The sequence below is a fragment of the Leptinotarsa decemlineata genome, unplaced genomic scaffold, assembly GCF_025532065.1.
Source record: "Leptinotarsa decemlineata unplaced genomic scaffold, Ldec_3_MD MMD2_tig00026317_RagTag_RagTag, whole genome shotgun sequence".
Classification (NCBI taxonomy): Eukaryota; Metazoa; Arthropoda; class Insecta; order Coleoptera; family Chrysomelidae; genus Leptinotarsa; species Leptinotarsa decemlineata.
In genome coordinates, this window is record NW_027412686.1 from 3,321,271 (window position 1) to 3,344,964 (window position 23,694).

General features: G+C 35.2%; 1 protein-coding gene across 4 annotated transcripts in view; it reads left to right on the forward strand.

The window, feature by feature from the left end:
• Positions 1-23,694, forward strand: part of IRSp53 (Insulin receptor substrate 53 kDa) — a 507,262-nt gene that overhangs the window by 405,360 nt on the left and 78,208 nt on the right. For all 4 annotated transcript variants that reach the window (XM_074181873.1, XM_074181874.1, XM_074181876.1 and 1 more), the window contains one exon: positions 22,684-22,745. In XM_074181873.1, the coding sequence (XP_074037974.1) occupies positions 22,684-22,745 (62 nt within the window). The remainder of the gene's footprint in view (positions 1-22,683; positions 22,746-23,694) is intronic.

Sequence of the window (23,694 nt, forward strand, 5' to 3'; positions counted from 1 at the left end):
GATACATTCATTACAAAATCCAAATTATTAGAGCATATTGTGACAATGAATGGTACACATCTGATGAATTCGGTCAACGTCAAAATTTTGATGACATAACGAAACGAGAAGAAATAACTTATATCATTCTGAATAGAAACAAGAATGGCTGAATAGGAGAAAATTGATACCAATTGAAATTATCAACGTTTAGTGTTCTGCGTATTTGATCAACTGTCAATATATTTCTAGAAATCATGAATTTGACATTTCAATATTGTTGAATGTCAAGATGTTTATTGAATTAATTCGAGGATCAATATTCTGATTTGAAAATTGTTTTTTTCTTGTTTTTTGAAGTATTTATGCGGGATTGATAATGAGAAGTAAGTATTGACAAATTGGATGATTCCATTCTGCACATTTCATTCAAACGCAGTAAAATTTCAAGAGAAATTGGATAACTTTCCTACTCTTTATATCAATTTTAAATTTTATTTGATTTTAATGAGTGAAAATCTACCTACTGATAACGTTCAGACAATACCAATTAATCGATTTTCGCTTCATCCAGTGAATGGATCGATATTTTATAAATTGAAGCTGAGATAAAAATTCAGATAGATATGAAGGGAAGTTTCATGAATCCCGCAAGAGTCAGAATAAAGGTATGATAAAGGTGTTATTTGGCAAGTCAAAGTTGCCGAAGTCTAACGGACTCTGTCTAAAAATATCAACTTGAAGCAAAATATATGTTTTTATAAAATCTCCGCTTCACTTTCATCTACGACAGATACTGAAGAACAAATGTTCATTATCATGTGTACTCTGAAGAGCTAAAGTGAAAAATTTTGCTACCATTTCATCGATTTTCAACCACCTACCGTTTATTAGATCCCTATTCAGACTCTCGAATTTGAAACACTGTAAATCGAACCACGAATGCATTGCTGAACTCAACTGTCCCTAAAATACCAGCTTTTTTGGTATCTAGATCTAACACTGATCTCGTCAGTGATACTGAGCTGAATCACAAATGCAAACTGTCTCCAAAAAACAAGCCTGAGCAAGAAAATGCGATGACATCCACCCCATACTAAGAAATCATCTATGGAAGCGACAGAAGACTCATTCCACGAATGTCAAAGATAAATATGGGTCTGTTGTGAAGCTAAGTTCAAACATCGTAATTCAACGCGAGGTCTAATCAACGAAACTTTCAAGATCTATTCTTAACCTTTTATTATTGTTTGGTAACCATAAGAGAATCCAGAAAATCAACCATATTAATATTCTAAAGAATATATTTCAAACCCACTGAGAAACACATGACTGTGACCCAATAATAGCATGCATTAGTGTTTTTTTTCATAAACTCGTCAGTGAACAACCATTGAAATGAAATGAAAATGAATGAAGAGAATAAAATCCAAGATGGTAGTCCTTGGTCACAATTTTTAGCGTACTTCCATTTCTTTAATCGATATTTGCAAGTCCTGTACGTAGATTTTACTGATATTCAGGTGGCACAAACAGAAGCAGTCACATATTTCATATTTCATCCCATTTTCCATTTGTGTTTACATGTTTCATATTCATTAAGGGTATCTCAGTTTACAACGAGTGTATAAAACGTCCACGAGATATAGGGAACGCCTAAACAAGAAATTATACAATCATCCAAGCTTATCTTCTACGTAATACAGCCAATGCGTGGCATATTTCCATGAAATATGAAGATGATATCATGAAAATAAAGCTGTTGGTTCTGAATCTACGTTACACAACATAACAGGAATTGATATTGAAATCCTGCCAGTTGAGTTCAATCACCAGAGTGATGTATCATTTATACTCTAGTTGGGAGAAGAATGTATTGTGTGCTATTTGTGTAGAGTAATAAGCAAAGTCATTAGAACTAGCATGATTGTTATGTTTTTTTCTTGGAAAAGTAGCCAGAAATCGCTGTTCAAACAAAATTGATATCAGGGTTAATGGAATACAACTACCCCTCATGAACCTTACCAATATTCTGGGATCATTTCTGGAAAACGATCTTTGGTTCAAGTCACATGTCTCTTGTATGGGTCAAATAATAGGTAATATAAAACGGGAGCGCATTTTACATATGTTCAGAGATTTAGGTTGGTTGAACATGGAGATCGGGTGCAACCTCCACTAACTGACTGTTATAACGAAACAACTATAGCTAAGGCACCAGTCAATCTGATGAATTTCAAACAAGACTCAACCTCTGACGGAAGCAAAAAACTCTTTCGAAGGTTCGAAATAGATGAACATTTGAATCTAGCAGACCACTATCATAATATTCATGCAGTCATTGTTCACTGTTGTTTTGGCGTTGAATTTGGTCATTGTTACGCCTTGGTAAAAAACAAAACGGACTGGTTTAAGTTTGACGATAGTCATGTCACGAAGTGTTCTGGCGATGGATTGAATCTATTGGAGCCTCTGGAGACACCCTACATTTTATTTTATGAGAGAGAGGACATTGGCAGATCTTCAGACGATGTGCTGCAGGTTTTTCCGGGTTTTCCTGCAGCTGAAAAAGCAAATGCGACACTGGAATCAATGAGGTCGCCCCAGAGCGCCAATTATTTTTAATGTTGTTTTTGTTTTATCGTTGTTTTTTTTTTTATTCCATGAATTTCTTCAAGAATATTACTGAGAGTTTTGAAATACTTTTCGATATTTCCATTTTTATGAATTAGTTGAGAATTTATCATGATCATGACAAACTCATGCTATATCAGTTAATAGTAAAGTAGTTATATATTTTTTGAGGTTGTATGGGAGAGCAAGCTCAACCATGATATATCATTGCAGAGATCGAATCCTGCCTTTTGTTTTGTTTGAATTTTTTATTATTATCATGTGAATATTTTCTGAAATGAAATAAATACTTCAACTGAAGAATATTGTATGGATAATACCTCTTTTGATGCGAATCAGCACAGACTGAGAACATTATAATCATTGGGAGAGCACGAAGAAACTGTAAAGGTAATAATAACCCATACGAGCTAACTCAACTGTTTTGTGACAGTAAAGTGGGTTTGAGGCGATTCCTTTGTAGGGTCTATCGAACCATACGATTCTCAACCATATGTTTCTGGAGAAGTAGAGTGAAGTTTTTTAACCTTTGTTTTCAGACAACAGTTTATGTAATCGTGTGATATAACAAAAAAGTACTTTCCTATCAAGTGATGTGCACTCGGAACATTCAAAAACTCCAGATAAACATCAAGATTGCACTAGAAATATTGTGAAGAACTTATGAAACTGACGAAGAGAAACCGATTGAAGGTTGGAGGTCCCGATTTCCACTATTGAAATTTTCTAGAGTTAAAAAAATAGATACAAGATATTTTTGAACTAATATAATCAGAGCCCTCCAATATCAAGTAATCGAAATGGGTCAATCATCGTGGACCCTAGTGAAGTTATTGGCTATTTTCTCAACTCTTGAAATGTTAAAAAACTGAAAGTCCTTACTTTCATTCAACAAAAAATATTGTCAAACACTTTGTAAAAATGAAACACAATGTTTTATTACCGAGACAGTTGAGAATATGGTTTATTTACTGAACACCAGAAACACTTGATTGAAATGAGGCTGTAGAATGGACAATGTAATGAAGGGATGATTAATCACGTCATCAAGCAATGTAGACAATCAAAAATATGTCCGGAAAAATTTGTCAAATACCAAATAATGTATAATTCAATGTTCATATTTGTCTCGAAAGTATTTTCATTCGTTCAATTCATTGTTTATATGAAAGTAGATGTTTCAGGAGAGCTTTTTCTTTCAGTTTGTGTCTGAAAGTTACTTCTCTGCATGATCTATACATCTTTGAATAGAGTTCCTTTTTTGAAATTGATCACTTCCCATCTTTCTTTGAAACATTCTCACATTTTTTTGTATCAGGTTGGAGAAGTACAAACCCAAAAACCTCTTCTGACAATATACTCCGCTTTCGATTTCAACAAGATTCCTATAGCTAGGATTTGATTAAACAAGCGAATGAATGTCATAACGTCCGGTCATCGAAGACATGAGCAGATGGAACTCATTTTGTGATATATAGTCGTAATTTTATGAATGAATTGAGTATTTTTCTTTGTTATGTTATCCAGATTTGGCACTGAAGAGCTGATAAGGCAAATGTACAGCGAAACATTGGATGTCCACCTGTAAGGATGACAGTGTTCCATGTGAGTGAAATGTTACTTCTTTCATTTGCTATATTGTGTAGGAATCCTGTGTATGAAATCTAATTCAATTCTATAAAGAATGTTTGGAATACAAACTGATTAGAGAGAAATGTGTTCTATATAATTCAGTTTTACAAAAATGTATTTATTTCAAAAAATGTTTCTTCGTGTAATACAATGTTTATATGAAAGTAGCTGTTTCGAGAGGGCTCTTTTCAAGTTCGAGTCTGAACGTTACTTCTTTGCATGACATACACATCTTTGATGAATAGAGTCACTTTATTGAAATTGATTGCTTCCTTCCTATCTTTGAAAGATTCTCACATTTTTGTGTATCGGGATGGACAAATAGAGAGCAAAAATCAACCTCTTATAAAAATATACTCTTTTCAATTTGAACAAGATTTCTATGCCTGGGATTTGATTAAACAAGCGAATGAATATCATAACGTACTGTAATTGATGACATGAATAGATTAAGCTGATTCCGTGACAGCAAGTCAAAATTTTATGAATGAATCGAGTATTTCTTATTAGAATGTATACTGAAGAGCTAAGTGTGTAACGAGAAATTTGGAATGTCCACTAGTGAGGATGGCAGTATTCCATGTGAGTGAAATTTTAGTTCTTTCATTTACTATATTGTGCAGGAATCCTGTGAATGATACCTGATTCAATTCCATAAAGAATATTTGGAATACAAACTGAATAGAGAAAAATGTTTTCTGTATAATTCAGTGTTTACATAAAAATATTTCTTTCGAAATTTTCATTTCGTGTAATTCAATGTTTATATAGAAGTAGCTGTTTCAAGAGGGCTTTTTTTTCTGTTTGAGTCCGAAAGGTACTTCTTTGCATGATCCATACATATTTGTATAGGGTTACTTTTTTGAAATTGATTGCTTCTTTCTTTTCTTTGGAAGATTCCTATATTTTTTGTCTCGATGGAGGATTAGGATGCCAAAACCTTTCTTTTCCAAAAATCAACCTCTTCTGAAAATATACCCCTTTGATGTGATCAAATAATGAACTTGATACAAGAAACTGCTGAAACTTGTGTCATGAATAAGAGGAAGACAACGCAATCAGTTCAATAGGCTGTAGAATCTGCATTGAAAGAACTGACTGAACCAACTAAGATTGAAAAACACCATTTTTGAATTTCACCTAGTTTTCACGAAGGGGAAAATAGTGAAAAAATCAGGAAAATATATATCCTCTAACAGAGTGATATGAGAATATGAGCATATCAGAGTCATGTATTTGAAACAGAGGCAGTGACGAGTTTTATTGTTTGTGTTATTCACGGAAAATTCACATGTGTGAATATTTTCCATTATTTCTGTGCACATCATTTTCGATACTTTTAATGTAATCGTTTCATGTTAAGTATATGAATGGACACGTATTTTTATATCATTAGCATTATCATTAACAAATTCTTTAGCCAAATTCATCCAATCATTCATTTTCTGTTACCCGCATATTACATTAACTTACTTCTTTGACACCTTGTTTTAATATTTCAGAACAAATATTCCATTAAATTCATCTAACTATGATTAATGTTCTCTGTTCTACCAAGTTTCACATCTGAAAACAATTTTGAGGACGCCCTAACCTCAAATATTCAACAAGAAACATTATAATGATATCAAACAAAGAGATTCACATATAAGTTTCAATATTACTTCTGAAACGAGTGGAAAATTTCGTTGCATACTGATTGTTGAAGTCCAATTAAAAGTTGTATATACTATGACTTACAGCGAAATAAGTTGCTCCGGAATCATTTACTAAAATATTTTCATACCAGAATGAATATCATATTCGTGAACAGGATACTTTTATTGTACCTCACCTCTTCACTACTCACTAAAAGTTTTCAATTTCTGAAAAAAGTAATACTATTAGGGTAATTCCGGGGAAGACGGCCGTACGGAAGAGATGGCCGTACGGGAGAGATGGCCAATAAAAAAATGTTCAAGTAATAATCAATAGATGACACTAGTCACTAGTTCGTTTCGCATCGGCACGGGTAACAACTGTCAGTGGATTTTTTATCGAAAAAATAATGAAATGGTGAGTAATGTTACTTTGTTTTTTATCATGCATGCGAGTTAAGTATAGGAGTTGAAATATTAAGTGATCACAAGAAGATTTTGTGCTTTCCCATTAAAGTAATAAACTTCTCTTGTGTTCAAAATTACCCACTAACTTGAGAAATGGCTTCAATTACCTAATGTGGCCATCTCATCCGGACAATTAGTAGAGATAGCCATAGTCTTTACGGGAGAGATAGCCATAAATTTTATGTCCTAATTTTGATTTATTTTCAATCTTCAATATTTTCTACAGATGCCGAACCATTACATACGGCAGGTGGCTGCTGGTCGAGCTGAATGGAGCGAAGAAGATTCAAAAAATGCTATGGTACAAGTACAAAATCGAGAGATTACGATTTATAGTGCCTCTTTCATCTACAAAATACCAAGAAAAACACTTGAAAGAAGGTTAAAACTGAATAACAACACTGAAGGACGTATGGGACCCTCATCTACCTTCGGTACAGATAATGAAAAAAGACTGAGCAAGCATATAAAAGACATGCAGTCAAGAGGCGTTCCTCTGACTATAAATGATTTAAGAATAATTACATTCAAGTTTGCTCAGCTATTAGGAATTGAAAATAGATTCTGTAAAACATCTGAAAAGGCGGGCTATGATTGGGTGAAAATGTTTCTGAAAAGAAATTCCGATACTTCATTGAAGAAATCAGAAGGGGTGTCATACACTAGAAGTCAAGGGATGAATAAAATAAAAAACGAGTTGAAAAAAAAACAAAAATAATAAAAACAAACACCAAGACTGATAAACCTGACGAAAAAAAAAAGAAACGGAAGGTAATTCGTAGGTTGTCTGATAGCAGCTGCGAAAAAATTCCCATTTTTTTCAATGATACCTCTGGAAGTGAAACTGATGACAGAGAGAAAGATAACTGCAGAGGTTGTGATGATAATTATTTTAAGTCACAACTGATAGAAGATTGGATACAATGCAATATTTGCATGTTCTGGGTACATGAAAATTGCATCGAGTTTGAGAGCATGTGTTCATACTGCGGTAATAGGAAAAAAAGGAGCTGAAAGATCTCAAGGGCAAAGGGAAAGGCAAAAAAATATTGGCCACCTCTTCCCGACTGCTTTGGCTATCACTCCCGGACATCCTGGTAGAGATAGCCACTCCTGATTTTTTTATAAGTTTAAAATTACGTTATTGCATTTGTCAAAGTGATTTATCGTTAATATTCAATAAGAATTATGAGTGAAGTTTAATTTTTTGTAATAATTAATGTTTCATTCAGTATAATTACTTCACAGTAGAGTTTTAAAGTTACTAGGGCCATCTTCACCGGAATTACCCTATTTAGATTTCGTCAAACTGTCAAAATATTTCTTGACTGGTCCTTTGGTTTTTTGAATACATGACATAATAGCTCTCACTTTAATGACTTTTTTTTTATGTTGTTTATAGTGATGTTCTTCAATAGTGCTTTTCAATTATTTTTCGAAACATTCAATATGTTTGATCTATGAATTAGGTCCATTTATTATTGACATTATTGAACGGTGAATTTCTATAAAATTGATATGAATTCAATAATGCTCGTGATATACTATAGTAAGCATATACTGTAGTGAGTTCCAAATTCAATGGATACATTTTATGCAACCATCAGAACAAAATCTGAGATACTGTCGCAACTCTGTACTCGCTTGGCTATCAACGAGAGGATTTTATTCGCTGTGTCACCCATCCATCATTCATCAAAAATAATGAAAAAAACTCATGTAGAAACTTAATTGAATATTTATTGTGAAGAAATGGAAAAAATCAACTCACACTCAAATGTTAATAAAAAAATACATTGAAACACCAAAAACTCACATTATACTGCCACCCAGCAGGAGAGAAGGAGATGTGCTGCATCGCTGATGATAGATCGATACTCAAATGAAGATCTGAATACTGTCTCCTCGTGATCTTGACCTCCCTCAATATTTATGAAGAGTTATACGCTGACATTGCAACTATGATCCGGTCACTGTACTAAGGTGAAATGCTCAGCATGCAATCTGTGCCAAGTTTTCGTATTGGAAGATTGTTCAATATTCTATATCCTGTGATCGGATCAATTTCGATGTCTATGAACTTGAAATATTAAAAGATGGAATTCTGAATACTGAGTGTTTTTGTGTTAAAATATTGAAGTGAGGTTGGAACATCTTTCAATTCATGTATTTACTTAAATGAATCTGAATTATTCCATGATTATTTTCTATATTTGACAATACATCGATTTCCATTTCCAAAATGAAATTCACCAATTGATTTCATCATTAGGAGCTAGCAACCATTAGGAACCAACTCCAACAGCTGATAATTGCAATTTCTCTATCTTTATAATATCAATCACAAATCAGAACTTCGAATTTCTACGAGATAAACGTGGTTCTTGAAACCACCGGATGAGAACAGAGAAACGGATCCTCCTTTGTGGGTCAGAAAAAGTCCCCACTCGACATTTTTGAAATACCCCCAGAAGCTCGATGAATTATCATAGGAAATTTTCAAATTATTAGACCATACTTGTTCGACGGAAGCGCTAGATGGTGAATATTATTGAATTTTGTTAGTTTGAACTTCTATTGTCTAATATGATTCTACTGCGAAATCTATAAAAGAACAAATTAAATCAAAATGAATAGTTGAAATATCAATTATAGTTATGATTCTACTGAGGAATCTATAAAAGAACAAATTAAATCTAAATGAATAGTTGAAGTATCAATTATAGTAGGCAATAAAACCCAAAATGAAAATACAATAAAACAAATTAAATAATCGAGATACTAAATCGAAATGACTACAAAGTGGAAAGAAATGAAAAAAATTGATAAAAATAAACAAAACAGTTACTTCATGACGTTTCGTCTCCGATTGTGAATACTAACGCCACCGGTCGGTAGCCGGGCGATTCGACGTGGGTGCTTTGTTCACTCAGACAATCGGCCGATGGGTGAGTCGACGTTAAAAGGTAAGTTCTCGTTAGTCATTAGCTCGAACAAGTTTCGACCTTTGAGGGTTGCGATAGCTGGTTAACGGAAAAAACATATTTTAGACTTTCGGGAAAGAAAGTTTTTGGCATTCTACTACTCCATTTTGATACAAAAAAAAGTGGGAAACTGCCAAAGAAAGGAAGAAGGTAATCAATTTGAAAATGAGTAACTCTATACATGGATGTGTAGATCATGCAAAGAAGCAACTTTAAGACACAAACTGGAAGGAAGCCCTCCTGAAATAGCTACTTCCATATAAACATTGAATTACACGAAAGAAAGAAGTTCTTTCGAAACAAATACTTTTATATGAAAACTGAATTATACAAAAGATACTTTTCTCTACTCAGTTTGTATTCCAATCATTCGTCATGGAATAAAATCAGATATTCACAGGAGTTCTACTTTGAATGAATGGTAACAAATTGCACTTACATGGAACACTGTCATTCTCACTGGTAGACACCGATGTTTCGCCGTAAGACACTTGCCTTAGGTCTCAGTACCAATCTGGATAACATTATAGAAAATACACAGTATTCATTCATGTATTACGATTTTTAATATCACGGAACAAGTTTTATCTACTTATGTCATCTATGACATCGTAATGACATTCAATAACCTATTTGATTGAATCCCAGCCAAGAGGAATGTTATTTGAATTGAAGGGGTTATATTTTCAGGAGTTATTAATTTTTGGGAAAGAAAGTTTTTGTCTTTCAACTACTCCATCTTGACACAAAAAAAATGTGGAAATCTTTCGAAGAAAGGAAGGAAGTAATCAATTTGAAAATAAGTAACTCTATACATGGATGTGTAGATCATGCAAAAAAGCAAATTTCAGACATGATCTCCACATCCATGTATAGAGTTATTTGTTTTCAAATTTATTACTTCCTTCCTTTCTTTGGAAGATTCCTACATTTTTTGAATCAAAATGGAGTAGTAGAAAACCAAAAACTTTCTGTCCCAAAAATTAATCACTCCTAAAAATATAACCCCTTCAATGCAAATATTTTGGTAATATTTTGTTCAAATATCACGGTGTCATCCTTTCATTACTCTCCCAGTCGAATTGAACCAATGAATTTGAATATTCAGAATTGTTAGTGACTGAATATTGAAAATTTTTAAAAATGATTCTACAGAAATTCACAGGTTCAATTTGATATTATAGTTACAATAGTAACTCATTTACTTATTATTCAACATATTTCTCTAATCTTGGTATATATCAATTCATACTGTATACTTGAAATTCACTTGAATTTCTACGTATCGCATGGCAGACGTTACCGTTCGACTGCAAAAAAGGAAGCTAGTTATATGGAATAATCTGAATATTTTATAAATATGGGGATTGGTACTACAGTCTGTCCAGATTATACGTGACTGAAAAATCGAACCAAGGAATGAAATATAATTATTATTTCAAAATAGTTTCAAATGAAATCAGAATTTCATTCTAGTTATTCGAGCACCTTAGAAGTAGTCACACTATAAAACTGAACTTCAAGAAAAATGTACGAATAACAAATGTTGCGTCTTAAGACTCACAATCCCACTGTGGATAGGGAGTCATTTTTATTCAAAACGAATGAAACGGAAACCATAGCGTAAAGTTAGTCGCGGTGACACAGAAAACACACACGTAATTCTCTTCGGGAAACGACCAGAGGGATTTGAAAAATCCCAGGATTTATGATTGCTAAGCCTTCCACTCCTGTTTTGCGGTATGAGCCTACATTTGCCATATTACGCAGATAGACGAATGAATTCATGATGGGATGCAAATAATTTGTGGTTCAAATATATTCGATGATGAAAACATTCCGAAGGATATCCAGGCTTTATATTTACATCAACAGAAAAACTTTGTTTCCTTTTTAATTAACAGACTTCCATCAACGAAATTCACGTATGAGTCAGAAAATAAAGAACAAGGTCCACTTCTTGGCGTTTTGGTGATGAGGAGCCCATATGGAAAGCTAGAATACGATGTAGAATAGACTAGAATATATTTATTTGACTATATCACAATACATGTTTTTATATTACAATACATGTTATATTAAGGAAGAAAAAAGAACAATACCGTAGAATAATAATTGTTGAAATATAACCTATAGTATATTTAAAATGTAATTTTTGAGAATAATATTGAAACAGGAACCGATAGTTAAAAAAAAACCCTAGAAAGTAACATGAAATTGGAAAATTGGGCGAGTCGAATTTTATTCCCTACAAAGTCTGAAATGTTCCATGTATTCGTCTGTGGAATAAAAATAATTCATCGAAAGTGAGTTTTTTATGCTCATTTTGAATAAATGTATACTTGATGATTTCAATTTGGATGGTTATATATTGTATAGATAATAATTCAGTGGATTTTTCTTAGATTTATTCAGGCAGAACCTGTTTACTCTCAGGTTATCTGCTTGTCTGGTAGCATACGTATGTGTATGTCCAATTGTTTGGTGAGCCTCAAGGAGTTTTTGTGAATCTCTGTTAGAACTTGGAAAATGTACAAACACGGTAAGGGCATTTTTCTGTGAGAGAGGTTGCCAGTGTTCCAGATAGCTGACACAGGACAAGATCCTGACATTTTTTTTCTGTAAACGAAAAATTGAGAGAGAATCCGATGAACCACCCCAAAGAATAGTAGCGTAACTTATGTGTGAATCAAATAAAGAAAAATATGTTGTTCTGAGTGCATTTAAATTGGTAAGAGTTTGAAGTTGTCGTGGGACGAACAGAGCACTGCATAGTTTACTTCTCAATTTGGTAATATTAGGTTTCCATGATAGATCACTATCCAGAGTTACTCCTAGTAAATTTACAGAATGAGTTTCTGTGGCATCCATAGACGAAAGATGAAGATACTGTTATCAAGTTTGAGCGTATTGGCTGCAAACCAGTTTTCGGATTTTTTATCTATGTCTTCTTGAATTTTGTGTAGATGTGATTTCAGTTTGCCAGAATACATGAACGTCGTATCATCTGTAAATTAATAAGTTTTCACCGAAACCATATATTATAAACAATAACGGTCCTAATATTGACCCTTGAGGAACACCATGTTTATTGTGTTTGAAATCAGATAAGGAATTTCCAATACTTACCGCTTGAAGGCTGTTTTTCAAATAGGATTGTATCAGATTGAGTGGTACTTCCTTAACCCCGTAGGTAGTAGTTTAATTTTTCAGGCAATATATCATGTGACACGCAATCAACTGCCTTCGAAAGGTCACACAAGGTGATAGCTGTTTGCATCCCATCTTCCAAGGTAGATACTATGTCTATCACGACATTCATGACAACGAGAGCAGTAGAGCGATTTGGTTTAAAATAATATTGGGTGTTGGTAAACAAATTATTTGACTCAAAATAATACCTCAATTGTTTATTCAGATGTATATAGGAAGGAACAAGCACTTATAGGTATACTCCTGATACTTCACATTACTGTGTACAGCATAAACGTGATGGTTTGAATTTTCTAGTGCATCATCTTTGGACGTTTCCTTTCATGCATCAAAAGTTTACAAAAGAAAAATTGACAATACAGGTAATAGAAGTCAGTAACGGTTTTCCGAGGAGTATTGTAGATGATATTATAAGAAATAAAAGTTTAGAAATGACGGAAAACAAGATGAATATATCTCAGTTTCATACCACCAATACACGGAGAACTTTGGAGAGATTCTCAAGGAACTAGGTATGGAGGTGGTATTCAAAATTGAAAAGTCATACACTAGAGAGCCTTTTGAGAAATTCAAAGGACAAAGTCGAGAATTCGGAAAAGTCTGGAATTTATGAAATTGAATGTAAGGACTGCGATGCAAAATATCATGGACAGACTGGAAGATCTATTGAAATAACATATAAGGAACACTAAGCACACCCAAGATATGGAAGATCAGAAAAATCAGCAGTCGCCCATTATGTTTTGCAAAAAAGCTATTCCAAATACTCTAGTCCATCAAGAGTAGTTGGACAAGTTAACAACAATAGGCATTTGGATGCCTATGAGAGTTTAGGAATAAGTCTATATAGTGACATTATGACTAACGATGGTGAACCAATTTCTAAAAGTTCACTATAGAGCATGTTGAAATAGTATTTTCAGTTCAGATTCACCTGACTAGTAGATGAGGCAACATTATAAAATCAATTTTAAGACAAGAAATGTACTTTCGACAAAAATATTGAAATAAGTGGTATTTATTTTTCAATGTCGATTTTCAAATGTATATGCTGCATATACGTACCTGGTTTCGACAACGTGAGGTCATCGGTGATTTGTGCAAATTGAAATAAAGGTCTTGTGATATTTCACTCTTTTGATAGTAAGCAAATCTACGTACAGACACATTCTTCTTTCACATTGCGCATTTCGACCCTGATTTGTTTCACCATCTCCTCTGAATTTTGCGGTCTACATACATAGACTTCGATTTCGAATAAACACACAGGTAAAAATCTAGAGTCTTCAGGTATGTAGATAATGGGGGTCACCCTATCGTTTCGCGCCTATCAATCCACTTCCGCAGTTAGGATTGTTGGCTCGGGGTAACCTGGGCTCGTGCTAGTTTCATCATAACTTTAGAGACATGAGAATTTCTATACATTCAAAAATGCAAAATCCCACTTCTCTGAGCTCTCGCCAAGGCTCTAATCCCCTAGGCTACATCAGTGGTTCCTTTCAAAGTATGCGTGATTCGTATATCTCATATTCAATTTTTTATGTAGCCATTTCTCCAGAATTGAATATTCACTAAAAATTCTAACTGGAAAACGTTTCGAAAGTGAATTATGGCGACTATGAGTTGAAACCATTCGATAGACATTTTCATTTTCTTGGGATATGGAGATGAAACAAAAAGTCTACAAAGGGCATGCGATTTGTGAAATGCGAAATATACAAATAGATAAATCACTCGTTAAATAGTTCATTAGATTGAGAATAAATTTAGAGAAACTAGTCATTTCAAACATATTCCGAATTCTGAACGTCCCAAAATGAAAAATAACAGTAACATTGATGTTCTTACAACTGTAACGAATCGGAAGCCGTCCCTGACCGATATGTTGGCCAGCGAACAAACACATGACATTACCGCAAAAAGAATGCCAATGGCAACCGCCGATTGAATTTTAGTTGAGTACCGAAAGGACTATAGAATTTTAGAACGATCGTTACCGATATAAAAGGCCGGCTTCTAGTCCGGAGAGGGCAGTTGAGTTTAGAAAGCGAATCGAGCGGTTAAACAAGGAATTCAAATAGTGGAGATAAATTAAGCGTTAGTTGCGTTAGTTGAATATAAAAAAGTTCGTAATAGTGAAATATTGTTAGGAATAAATTTGTTCAAGACAATTTGTTACAATTGGTGATAAGAAGTGGATTTGAAAAATAAAGCTGTGAGCGCTTGGTGGACAATCTTTGTATTGCGGTGAAATTGACTATAAGACTAAATTGGTCGCGCAGATGTACTAGTGATTCGTTGTGTTTCCATTCTCCGGTACTGTACACTTTGCGAACAACCCGCACTATGCACGGGTTGTTTGCGAGTTTATAAATAACTGTTCTCTCAAGAAGTGTATTGGTAAACGCCAAATGATAGAGTTGCTTCGAAAATCAGCCCTTACGCCACTAGATTTTTCCTTGTGTGGTTATTTGAAATTGAAGTTCTATGTATATGAACCGCAAAATTTAGAGAAGCTAAAAAATCAGGGTCGGAATTAGCAGACGTAACCCAACATTTGTGTACATTTATGAACTCATTGTCAAAACACTGATGGATGGCAGTTTCAACATCTCATTTTGTTGGATATGAAGTTATTCTAACACTGAAATGAAATCAATTTTTTTTTCTCGATGTATTAGTGAAATAACGGGAGAGTGACAAACTGGTACATTGAGTATTCAGATAACCAACCCATTCGGACCAATATTTGGAAAAGCACTCCAATCATCATCCGCGACAGAGAAGAGGGGTTATAAGGACTTGGGTGGAGAGGATAGGACGTATTTGCAAACTGGAAATAGGAAGAATGATTTTGTGGTTAACGGATATAACGAGTTCGAAGTCAACTGAGCCTCATGACCTATACAGAAACACTTCATAGAGTTAGGACCATTCTCAATCCCACAAAAACGATAGAGAATAGCATGAGGTCAGCTGAAGACCACATCAATCCATTAAATTTCCCAGGAGTACACCTAACACCGTGTACTTGTACATTCTACATGAGAACCACGAATAGAATCGTTGAATGAAGTAATCGCTTTTACCAAACATATAAATCGGTAGTTGCAGAATAAGCTCTTCCAGAGGGCAGCCATGATATTGCCTTCAAATGCATGCAGGTTCTTGATGAATAGTAATTCAGAGAAGTCATATCAATAATAAAGATAAGAATGATTTCGACCGTGAGAAAGAGAGCTCCAATAATTGAAGAAGAGTCAGACTAATCAGGTACAAGAGCAGTCGGCTGCCCGACACCTAGTCCCATTATGAGTACAAACGCAGAAAAGCCATAAAGATACATTAAGAAAAGAATATTCCCAACTGCGAGGAGAAGAGCTTAAATTTCAACAATACATGTATATCATCACTTCATAACACATAGATTTTTCCACGTTGAGTATCCGAAACCAAAATTTTTAGGAATTCCAAGAAATCTATGGTCAAAGACCCGAAAAATACCAGGAAACCTATCCAGGTTGCTAAAAAGTCACAAAACCTGAGACAAAAGATGAAAGCCAAACCCCCGAAGCAGCGATGGAAATGGACATTCCCAATGATGATAAAGAAACACCTGTAACAGCACAGGCACCCGGACAAAAAAACATTAATACTCCACCTATCACTGTCAAACAGAAGGATAAGTGGAAGTTTAACGAAATTGCCGCACGCGAGAAGCTTTACTTCTTCTCAAAGGCGGTAAACATTATGACGGTATAAAAGTCCAGCCATCAAGCCCGGACGATTATAGAAAACTTGTTGACATTTTAGACAAAGAAAAGACTTCGCATCACACGTATACGGTGCAAGAAACGATGCCTATAAGAGTGGAGTTTCGAGGAGTACCCGAATTCTTTGAAACTAAAGAAATAGAAGATAGTCTAAAAGATTAAGGCGTTGTCAGTTACCCGGCTAAGGAAACGAAACAACAAGCCACTCGTACTGATTCTCGTTACGAGTCAACAGAACTACATCTACGAGGTCACGGAAATACTTAAACTACGAGTGAGATCAGAACCGCAAAGACCCCGAACGACAGTGGGACAATGTTATCGCTGCCAAGAGTTCGGACACTCGCAAAAGAACTGTAAAGCAGTTCTTGCGTGCCTAATGTATGCCGGTCGTCACCTGACGATCGAATTCAAAAAGCCTACACAATCTTCAGTAAGATGTTTCAATTGTAAGGGAGACCATCTCGCGAACTACCAAGGATGCCCCGAACATCCATAAAACAGAAAGGCTGACGCTAAACACAGGGACCATCCGCCAGTCCAACTAAGAAAGCTGGTAGGAACCAATAGGTTCTTTCGTACGCAAATACCATAAAACCTATACAAAACAGCGTTCCTAGCTCGGTCGACGGTCTATTTACGGCTTTCGATCAGCTACAGAACCTGTTAACGAACTTTCCCGTCTTACATTCCATGCTGACGGTTAACACTTTCACTGCCAAGGCTTCGACACCAATTGAGAGTACCTAGTAATGTCGATACCAATGAAGAATGCCATTCACCAGGAAATTATCCCATCAGAGGAGTACCTCAGGAGGTGAGATAAATCTCGGCCGCGCTCCAACCTAATGTAGATTTTCTTTTCAGATATTGCTCCGAGAGCACATACGTTGACAGAGTCAGGAACTGAGTTTTCGACTTGTTTAAAAATAAGATGACCGGAGTGCATTTTCAGTTTGCGCATCGCTACTTCGCAACTTAGACCCTTGTCGCATCGCCTTTGATAATGTCTGTAGTAGCAAATGAAACCTCAGGTATAAAAACCTGCAGATCACGTCTAATAAACCCGGAAACATGTACTTAAATATCCTAACATAAAGGTTTTATTTTCCATATTACGAACAACCTTCGTCTACAAACAATAAACTATGCAGTATATAACGAAATCTGGCAGAAACTTGTATCGAATTGGGTAATATTCACCCTCACTCAGGGTGTAAAAGCTGTAAAAGCGTTTTTTGAGTATTCTCGACACGTTTTCGATCGCAGACTATAATTTTCAGCATTTCAGCCACTGATATCGTTCGCGGTAGCGATCCTTTTGAACTTCCACTGCTTTAGGAACAAGACAATGTAATTATAGTTGCCGGTTACAAAAACCCTTATATCTTCGAAGAGATGGCTTGTCAGCATCATATATAGACCATAATTTGAGTTTCTTGCTAGGGTGGGAATTATTGTGGAAAGAGGTTTTGTGATACTACACGCAAATTTAGGTGTTTAGGAACTAATGGAGTTCAAGATGAATTACTCAAGACCAATGAAATTTTCAACAGAATTTGGGTGCACAAAAATCGATTTCACCAGTTTCTAAAGTTCTTTGAATCAAACCTAAATGTATGAATGAAGATATGAAACAATATTGAATATAAATATTATTGAAAAGTGTTGAAAAATTCAAATTTCTACTTCAGAGTCTACTTTATATTGTTAGTTCTGTGGTTTCTTGGAAATAAATAAATATTTTTTTGGTTATCAGTTGAAAACATAATTACCGTTGAAGATGTGTGTCTTATGAAATACGATAAGGGACTGGCAACACTGATGTTAATAGCTAAAATGTGACAACAACATAATGAAGTTTGACATTTCTGAGGATAAACGTACTCACAACGTTATGATGTACAATTTGTTTTTTTTACAGTGAGTTGAGAAAATCGATTTTACCAAAGAACAGAAATTTCAAGAGAAGGTTTTCGTTGGTTTATTTTTCAGAACTCTCGCCGTGGATTGTCTGAAAAAAATGTGTCGATGAACTCAGTTCTTTTTATGGCGATAAAGCACTATCAAAAACCACAGTATATCGCTGGTATAGTGAAGTTCATCTTGGTCGTAGCTCAGTCGCCGACGAGTTCCGTGAAGATCGTCCAAAATCGGTTGTTGTGCCAAAAAACATGTTTTGTGGCACATCGTAATGTGACATATTGCGACATATTGCACGATGCATCTTCACACATTGGTTGCAATATGCGTGATTGATGACTTGTTCACTTTATGGTAATTCATGAGTACTTAAATGAAATGGATAAAAGCACTTTTGTGTAAATACCACTGACAAATTTTATTTTACGACCGGTTTCGGGTTTGATCCCATTATCAAGTATAAAACTGACAATGGGATCATTCAATTTTGTATGAATACTTCATTGTAAAAACATTTGTTCTCGTTGGATACCCAATTTTTTTATTTTATTTCATGTAAAACTATGAAACAGCAACAAGAATTAATAAGTGCTCTGGGGCCACTTGATTGATTCCAGAGGCGTATTTGCTTTTCCAGCTGCAGAAAAACCTGCAGCATCATATCATCTGATGATCTGCCAATGTCATCTCTTTCATGTAATGAAATGTAGGATGTCTCCAAAGGCTCCAATAAATTCAAAATATCGCTAGAATATTTAGTGACACGACCATCGTCAAACTCAAACCAGTCCGTTTCGTCTTTGACCAATGCCTAATAATGACCAGATTCATGGAGATTATAATAGTGGTCTGCTGGATTGAAGTGATCATCTATTTCGAACCTTCGTAGGAGTTTCGTGCTTCCGTCAGATATTGAGTCATGTTTGAAGATCTTCAGTATTATTACTAGATTGACTGGTACCTCAGCTACACTTGTTGTCTTATAAAAGTCAGTTAGTTTGGCGAATATTTGGCGATTCAGTTGATCATCATCCGTTTAAAGTTATATTTTCAGATTATTCAACGATAAGCTTTGCACGGACTGGTTATCAGTCATATTACGCTAGTTGCACACACACCGATTTTGGACGGCCAGTGTAAAATCGGCCGATATTTTATTGGTAGCGGGTGCTTGCACACTCACCGGATTCTTATCGGTCAAACAATCAGTTGCTTTGTTGTCGTAATCAGCACGCACTACCAAAACGAAGTTAATACGTAGTAACTACAATTTCACCAAGCATTCGAGACTGGAATGGTCGGTAAAAAACCGGTGAGTATGCAAGAGTGTATTTAATCATGTACGCCACTACTTCCCGGTACTGCCGGCGATACAGTGGCAGTGGACGGCTGCTCACCGGTATTTTACCGGCGACGATCACCGGTCGGCGTGTGTGCAAGGTCCCTTTCCCACATGTGGTTACGCTAGTTACACACACACCGATTTTGGACAGCCGACTTTGTACTGGTAGTCCAAATTCCAATAGTGAACCACATGTGGGAACGGGACCTTGCACACACGCCGACCGGTGATCGTCGCCGGTAAAATACCGGTGAACAGCCGTCCACTGCCACTGTATCGCCGGCAGTACCGGGAAGTAGTGGCGTACATGACTAAATACACTCCTGCATACTCACCGGTTTCTTACCGACCATTCCAGTCTCGAATGCTCGGTGAAATTGTAGTTACTACGCATTCACTTCGTTTTGGTAGTGCGTGCTAATTACGACAACAGAGCAACTGATTGTTTGACCGATAAAAATCCGTTAAGTGTGCAAGCACCCGCTACCAATAAAATATCGGCTGATTATATACTGGCCGTCCAAAATCAGTGTGTGTGGAACTAGCGTTATGAAATGCTTGTTGAAGTTCCAGAAAAAAGTCGTATATGTTTCTGCTACCTCTTGAACATGTACTACAAAGTATACAAGTGAGGATTTTTTCAGCAGAAGATCTACAAATACAAGACGAGATAGACTGTATGTAATGATTCAATCCAGAGCTGTCAGGAGTATTGATTCTGCTATTTTTCTGCTCACGAAGAGTATTCAATAAGAACTCCAAGAGTTAGGAACAATCATCTTGTTGTCCTAATGGACTTCAAAGACTCCAGGTAGGGAACATTCTCTTCCATCGTTCAAACCTCGTTCTTGAAATTCTTCGTCCTAAACAACATTTGTAAAATGCTATTCATGTAGCAAGTGTTTCCTAAATTATCTTATACATATTTCAGGACAACTTTCTGCTGATTCGTAAGGAAGGATATGTTCCACAGAATCTGCATCAGAACCATTTCTCAAGCTGCAATCGATCCTTTCATGTGATGAAGGGTTTATAATTTACCAATCGTTCGAAAAAGGGCTTGCATCAAGTGGTGTAAGGAAATGATTACATGACCATGATGCTTCTAAAGACCTTTAGGCATCGAGACAGGTAACGAATCATGGAGATATGCGTATGAGTCAGAAACAAAACATCAAAGTTGTTCTTGGAAGAAACATAATAAGCAAAGTGTTACCTGTTTCTTCGACCAAATGGGTCATGTGGCCATCATTCCGCTCGGGCAACGTAGAACAGTCAGTTCTAAGTGGTACACAACCATTTGTTTACCGGATGTCTCCGGAGAAATTCGTAGAACTAACCGCCGAACACAAATCATTCTCTCACCAAACAGGTAAATTTTTAAGCAGTCATCACATCGAATTGATGAATCATCTTCCTGATTTGGAACCTGTGGTCAACCATTAACGAGTGCCAAAGAAGCGGTTGAAGCGTTCAAAAATCACGTTTTAGAGGTGTCTCAGGAAGAATAGAAAAACTGCTTTGATAAATGGTTAAAACGAATGCAAAAGTGTATTGATCATCAAGGGGAATATTTCGACAAACAGTAAAGCCATTTTCATTGGAAAATGTTATTATTATTTGCTCTTCCCGAAATATAAATAGTACCCCTTAAATCGTATTCATACTGCTTACAATTTAGATTCCATCAGAAAAGAAGACGTAGGGAACCAATTGAAAATTTCACATGTGAGAAACAAGGAACAAATTCAGGAATACGTTACATATTCACGAAAACCTATATCAATCACTCAAATGGAAGTGAGAATGAAAGATTCAATGCACTCATATATATAAAAAATCAATTGCAGACATTGGAAATATACTGGAGATAATGAGAAGAGAAGACCACTGGAAACATACAGAATGCAGAAGTTGTAAACTGATAGGAGAGGCACCAGAAGAATAACAAATGGAAATCATTACTGCAAGACTGGAAATGTAGGATATGTACCTAATTGGAGTAATATATATCAATAAAGTATCAATAAAGTCACGAACTTAAGCGACGAGATATAGATATCAACTTCAAATTAAATACGATTGTATACGAAACAAGAACAGAACAACATAGAGTAGATATTATTTCTCTAATGAGACAAGTGAAAAAGCTTTCAAACATTCAATTTTTTTTTAGAACTGAAGAAGGCTTTTGTTTACATGCATCGAAATGATATATGGAAAATACTTTAATAGAGAAGTATAATAGTAAGCATATGAAAAAAGACTCGGAACTACTTTGGAATAAAATATAAAAATCTGGCACAAGTGACACAACTTCACCACAATATTGAGCGAAATGCTCAAGAAATAATGAAGAGAAATGTAGGAATACAAGGTACAATCGCGTTTTAGTAATATACAAAAAAAGCAATATAGTGATCATAAACAATAAAGCAACTTCAAATAATATAAAGAGCAAAGGAAACAAACAGCAGCAATGAATATAATTATCAAAATTTCAAATTAATCATATGAAATTATAAGGAGAAAACATAGAAGATAATAATGGGACACGATGGTTTGGATTCAATAATCAAAGAAGGAAGAAGAGGCTGACTGAGAAGACATGGCTAGGAAATGTGAGAAGTGAGAAGTAATGAGAAAGGGACATGGAAATAATGTTTACAATTATGAGTATGAATTGAAATTGTTGACACTTGTCAAGGCACACTTCACCTCAAATAATTTGAAAAATTATTTGATATTATTTTCTCTTCAAATGTATGGTTGGGACATTGAATCTTTTATGTACAGTAATTATTGATTCCTTCCATTTTCAACATGTTTCTATTTTGACGTCTTTCATCTACCAATCTGAATACATTTTGTTATTTTGATCTGATTCATATGTTTGCGTTCAACCAACTGTTTCATTGGATAAAATAAAGAATGAGTTATAATAAGTATTTCGTTTACTATCTGTCCCCTCTATACAAACGACATTCTCAGAAGATAAACGAGATTTCACAAGAGTTTTCCAATTCGTTGGACATCTATTGAAAATCGATCACATATTCAGTAGAAAATGTGTTTTGAATTATATTCATTTGTTTCAGGTGCAGCACTTCTGAAAATTGTGGAAGTTTACAAAGAAATTCAGGACCAACAAATGAACATTGTGAGTAAAATGAGGAAACTATTTTGCATAATCAAGTAACGTTGTTTCTAGTTTCGAAATGATCAGTGTCACACTGAGGGTGATAACAGATATAATATGTGAAATAAAACTCCAGTCGTGCCATATTCTTTTGCAGAACCTGTAATGCGAAAAGGTGTTATTCACTCAACACATTCAACAATTTGTTTTTATCTGTTTTTTATTTGTGAATCGTCGCACTTATCCATTTCTATAAAGTTATCGGAAAATATTGCAGGACCGATTTTATTTTTTCTCTATTTTTTCATGACATTCATTCTAGAGGTTTATGAAAGTACTTGATAGAAATAATTATTGACGATTCGATAACTTATAAAGATCAAAAACGTTTCTTTTGAATCTATTCAGTGTTTGTACAATAAACCAGATGCTGTAAATGGCCCCAAATAGAGAAATTGAGAGGATTGAGATCCGGGGATCGAGTGGTCCAGTTCTGTGGTCCTCCTCGACCTATCCACTGATTTGCATATGTTTCAGTTAAATGCTGACGTGATACTTGACTAAAATGGGCGGGAACCCCATCATGCATAAAAAACATATCCCTTCTGACGCCCAAAGGAACTTCCTCCAGCAGTACTGGATGCACTTCTCTTGAAAATTGAACGTATGCCTCACCATTCAAACGAGGAGGTAGAGAATGAGGCCCAATTGAATCATCTTCAATAATTCCGAGTCACACGTTAAGAGAAAACTATCCTTGATGGTTAGTTTCGACAATAGCGTGAGGGTTTTCATCAGCCCATATGTGGTAATTATGAAAATTAATAATCTTGTCCCGAGAAAAAATACATTCGTCTGTGAATTCTATCGTCTTCAGAAAGTCACAATTTCTTCTAATCATTTCAAGCATCCATTTGCAAAAGTCAAGACGGTTCGGAAAGTCTCGCGGTAACAGTGCCTGTACTCGTTG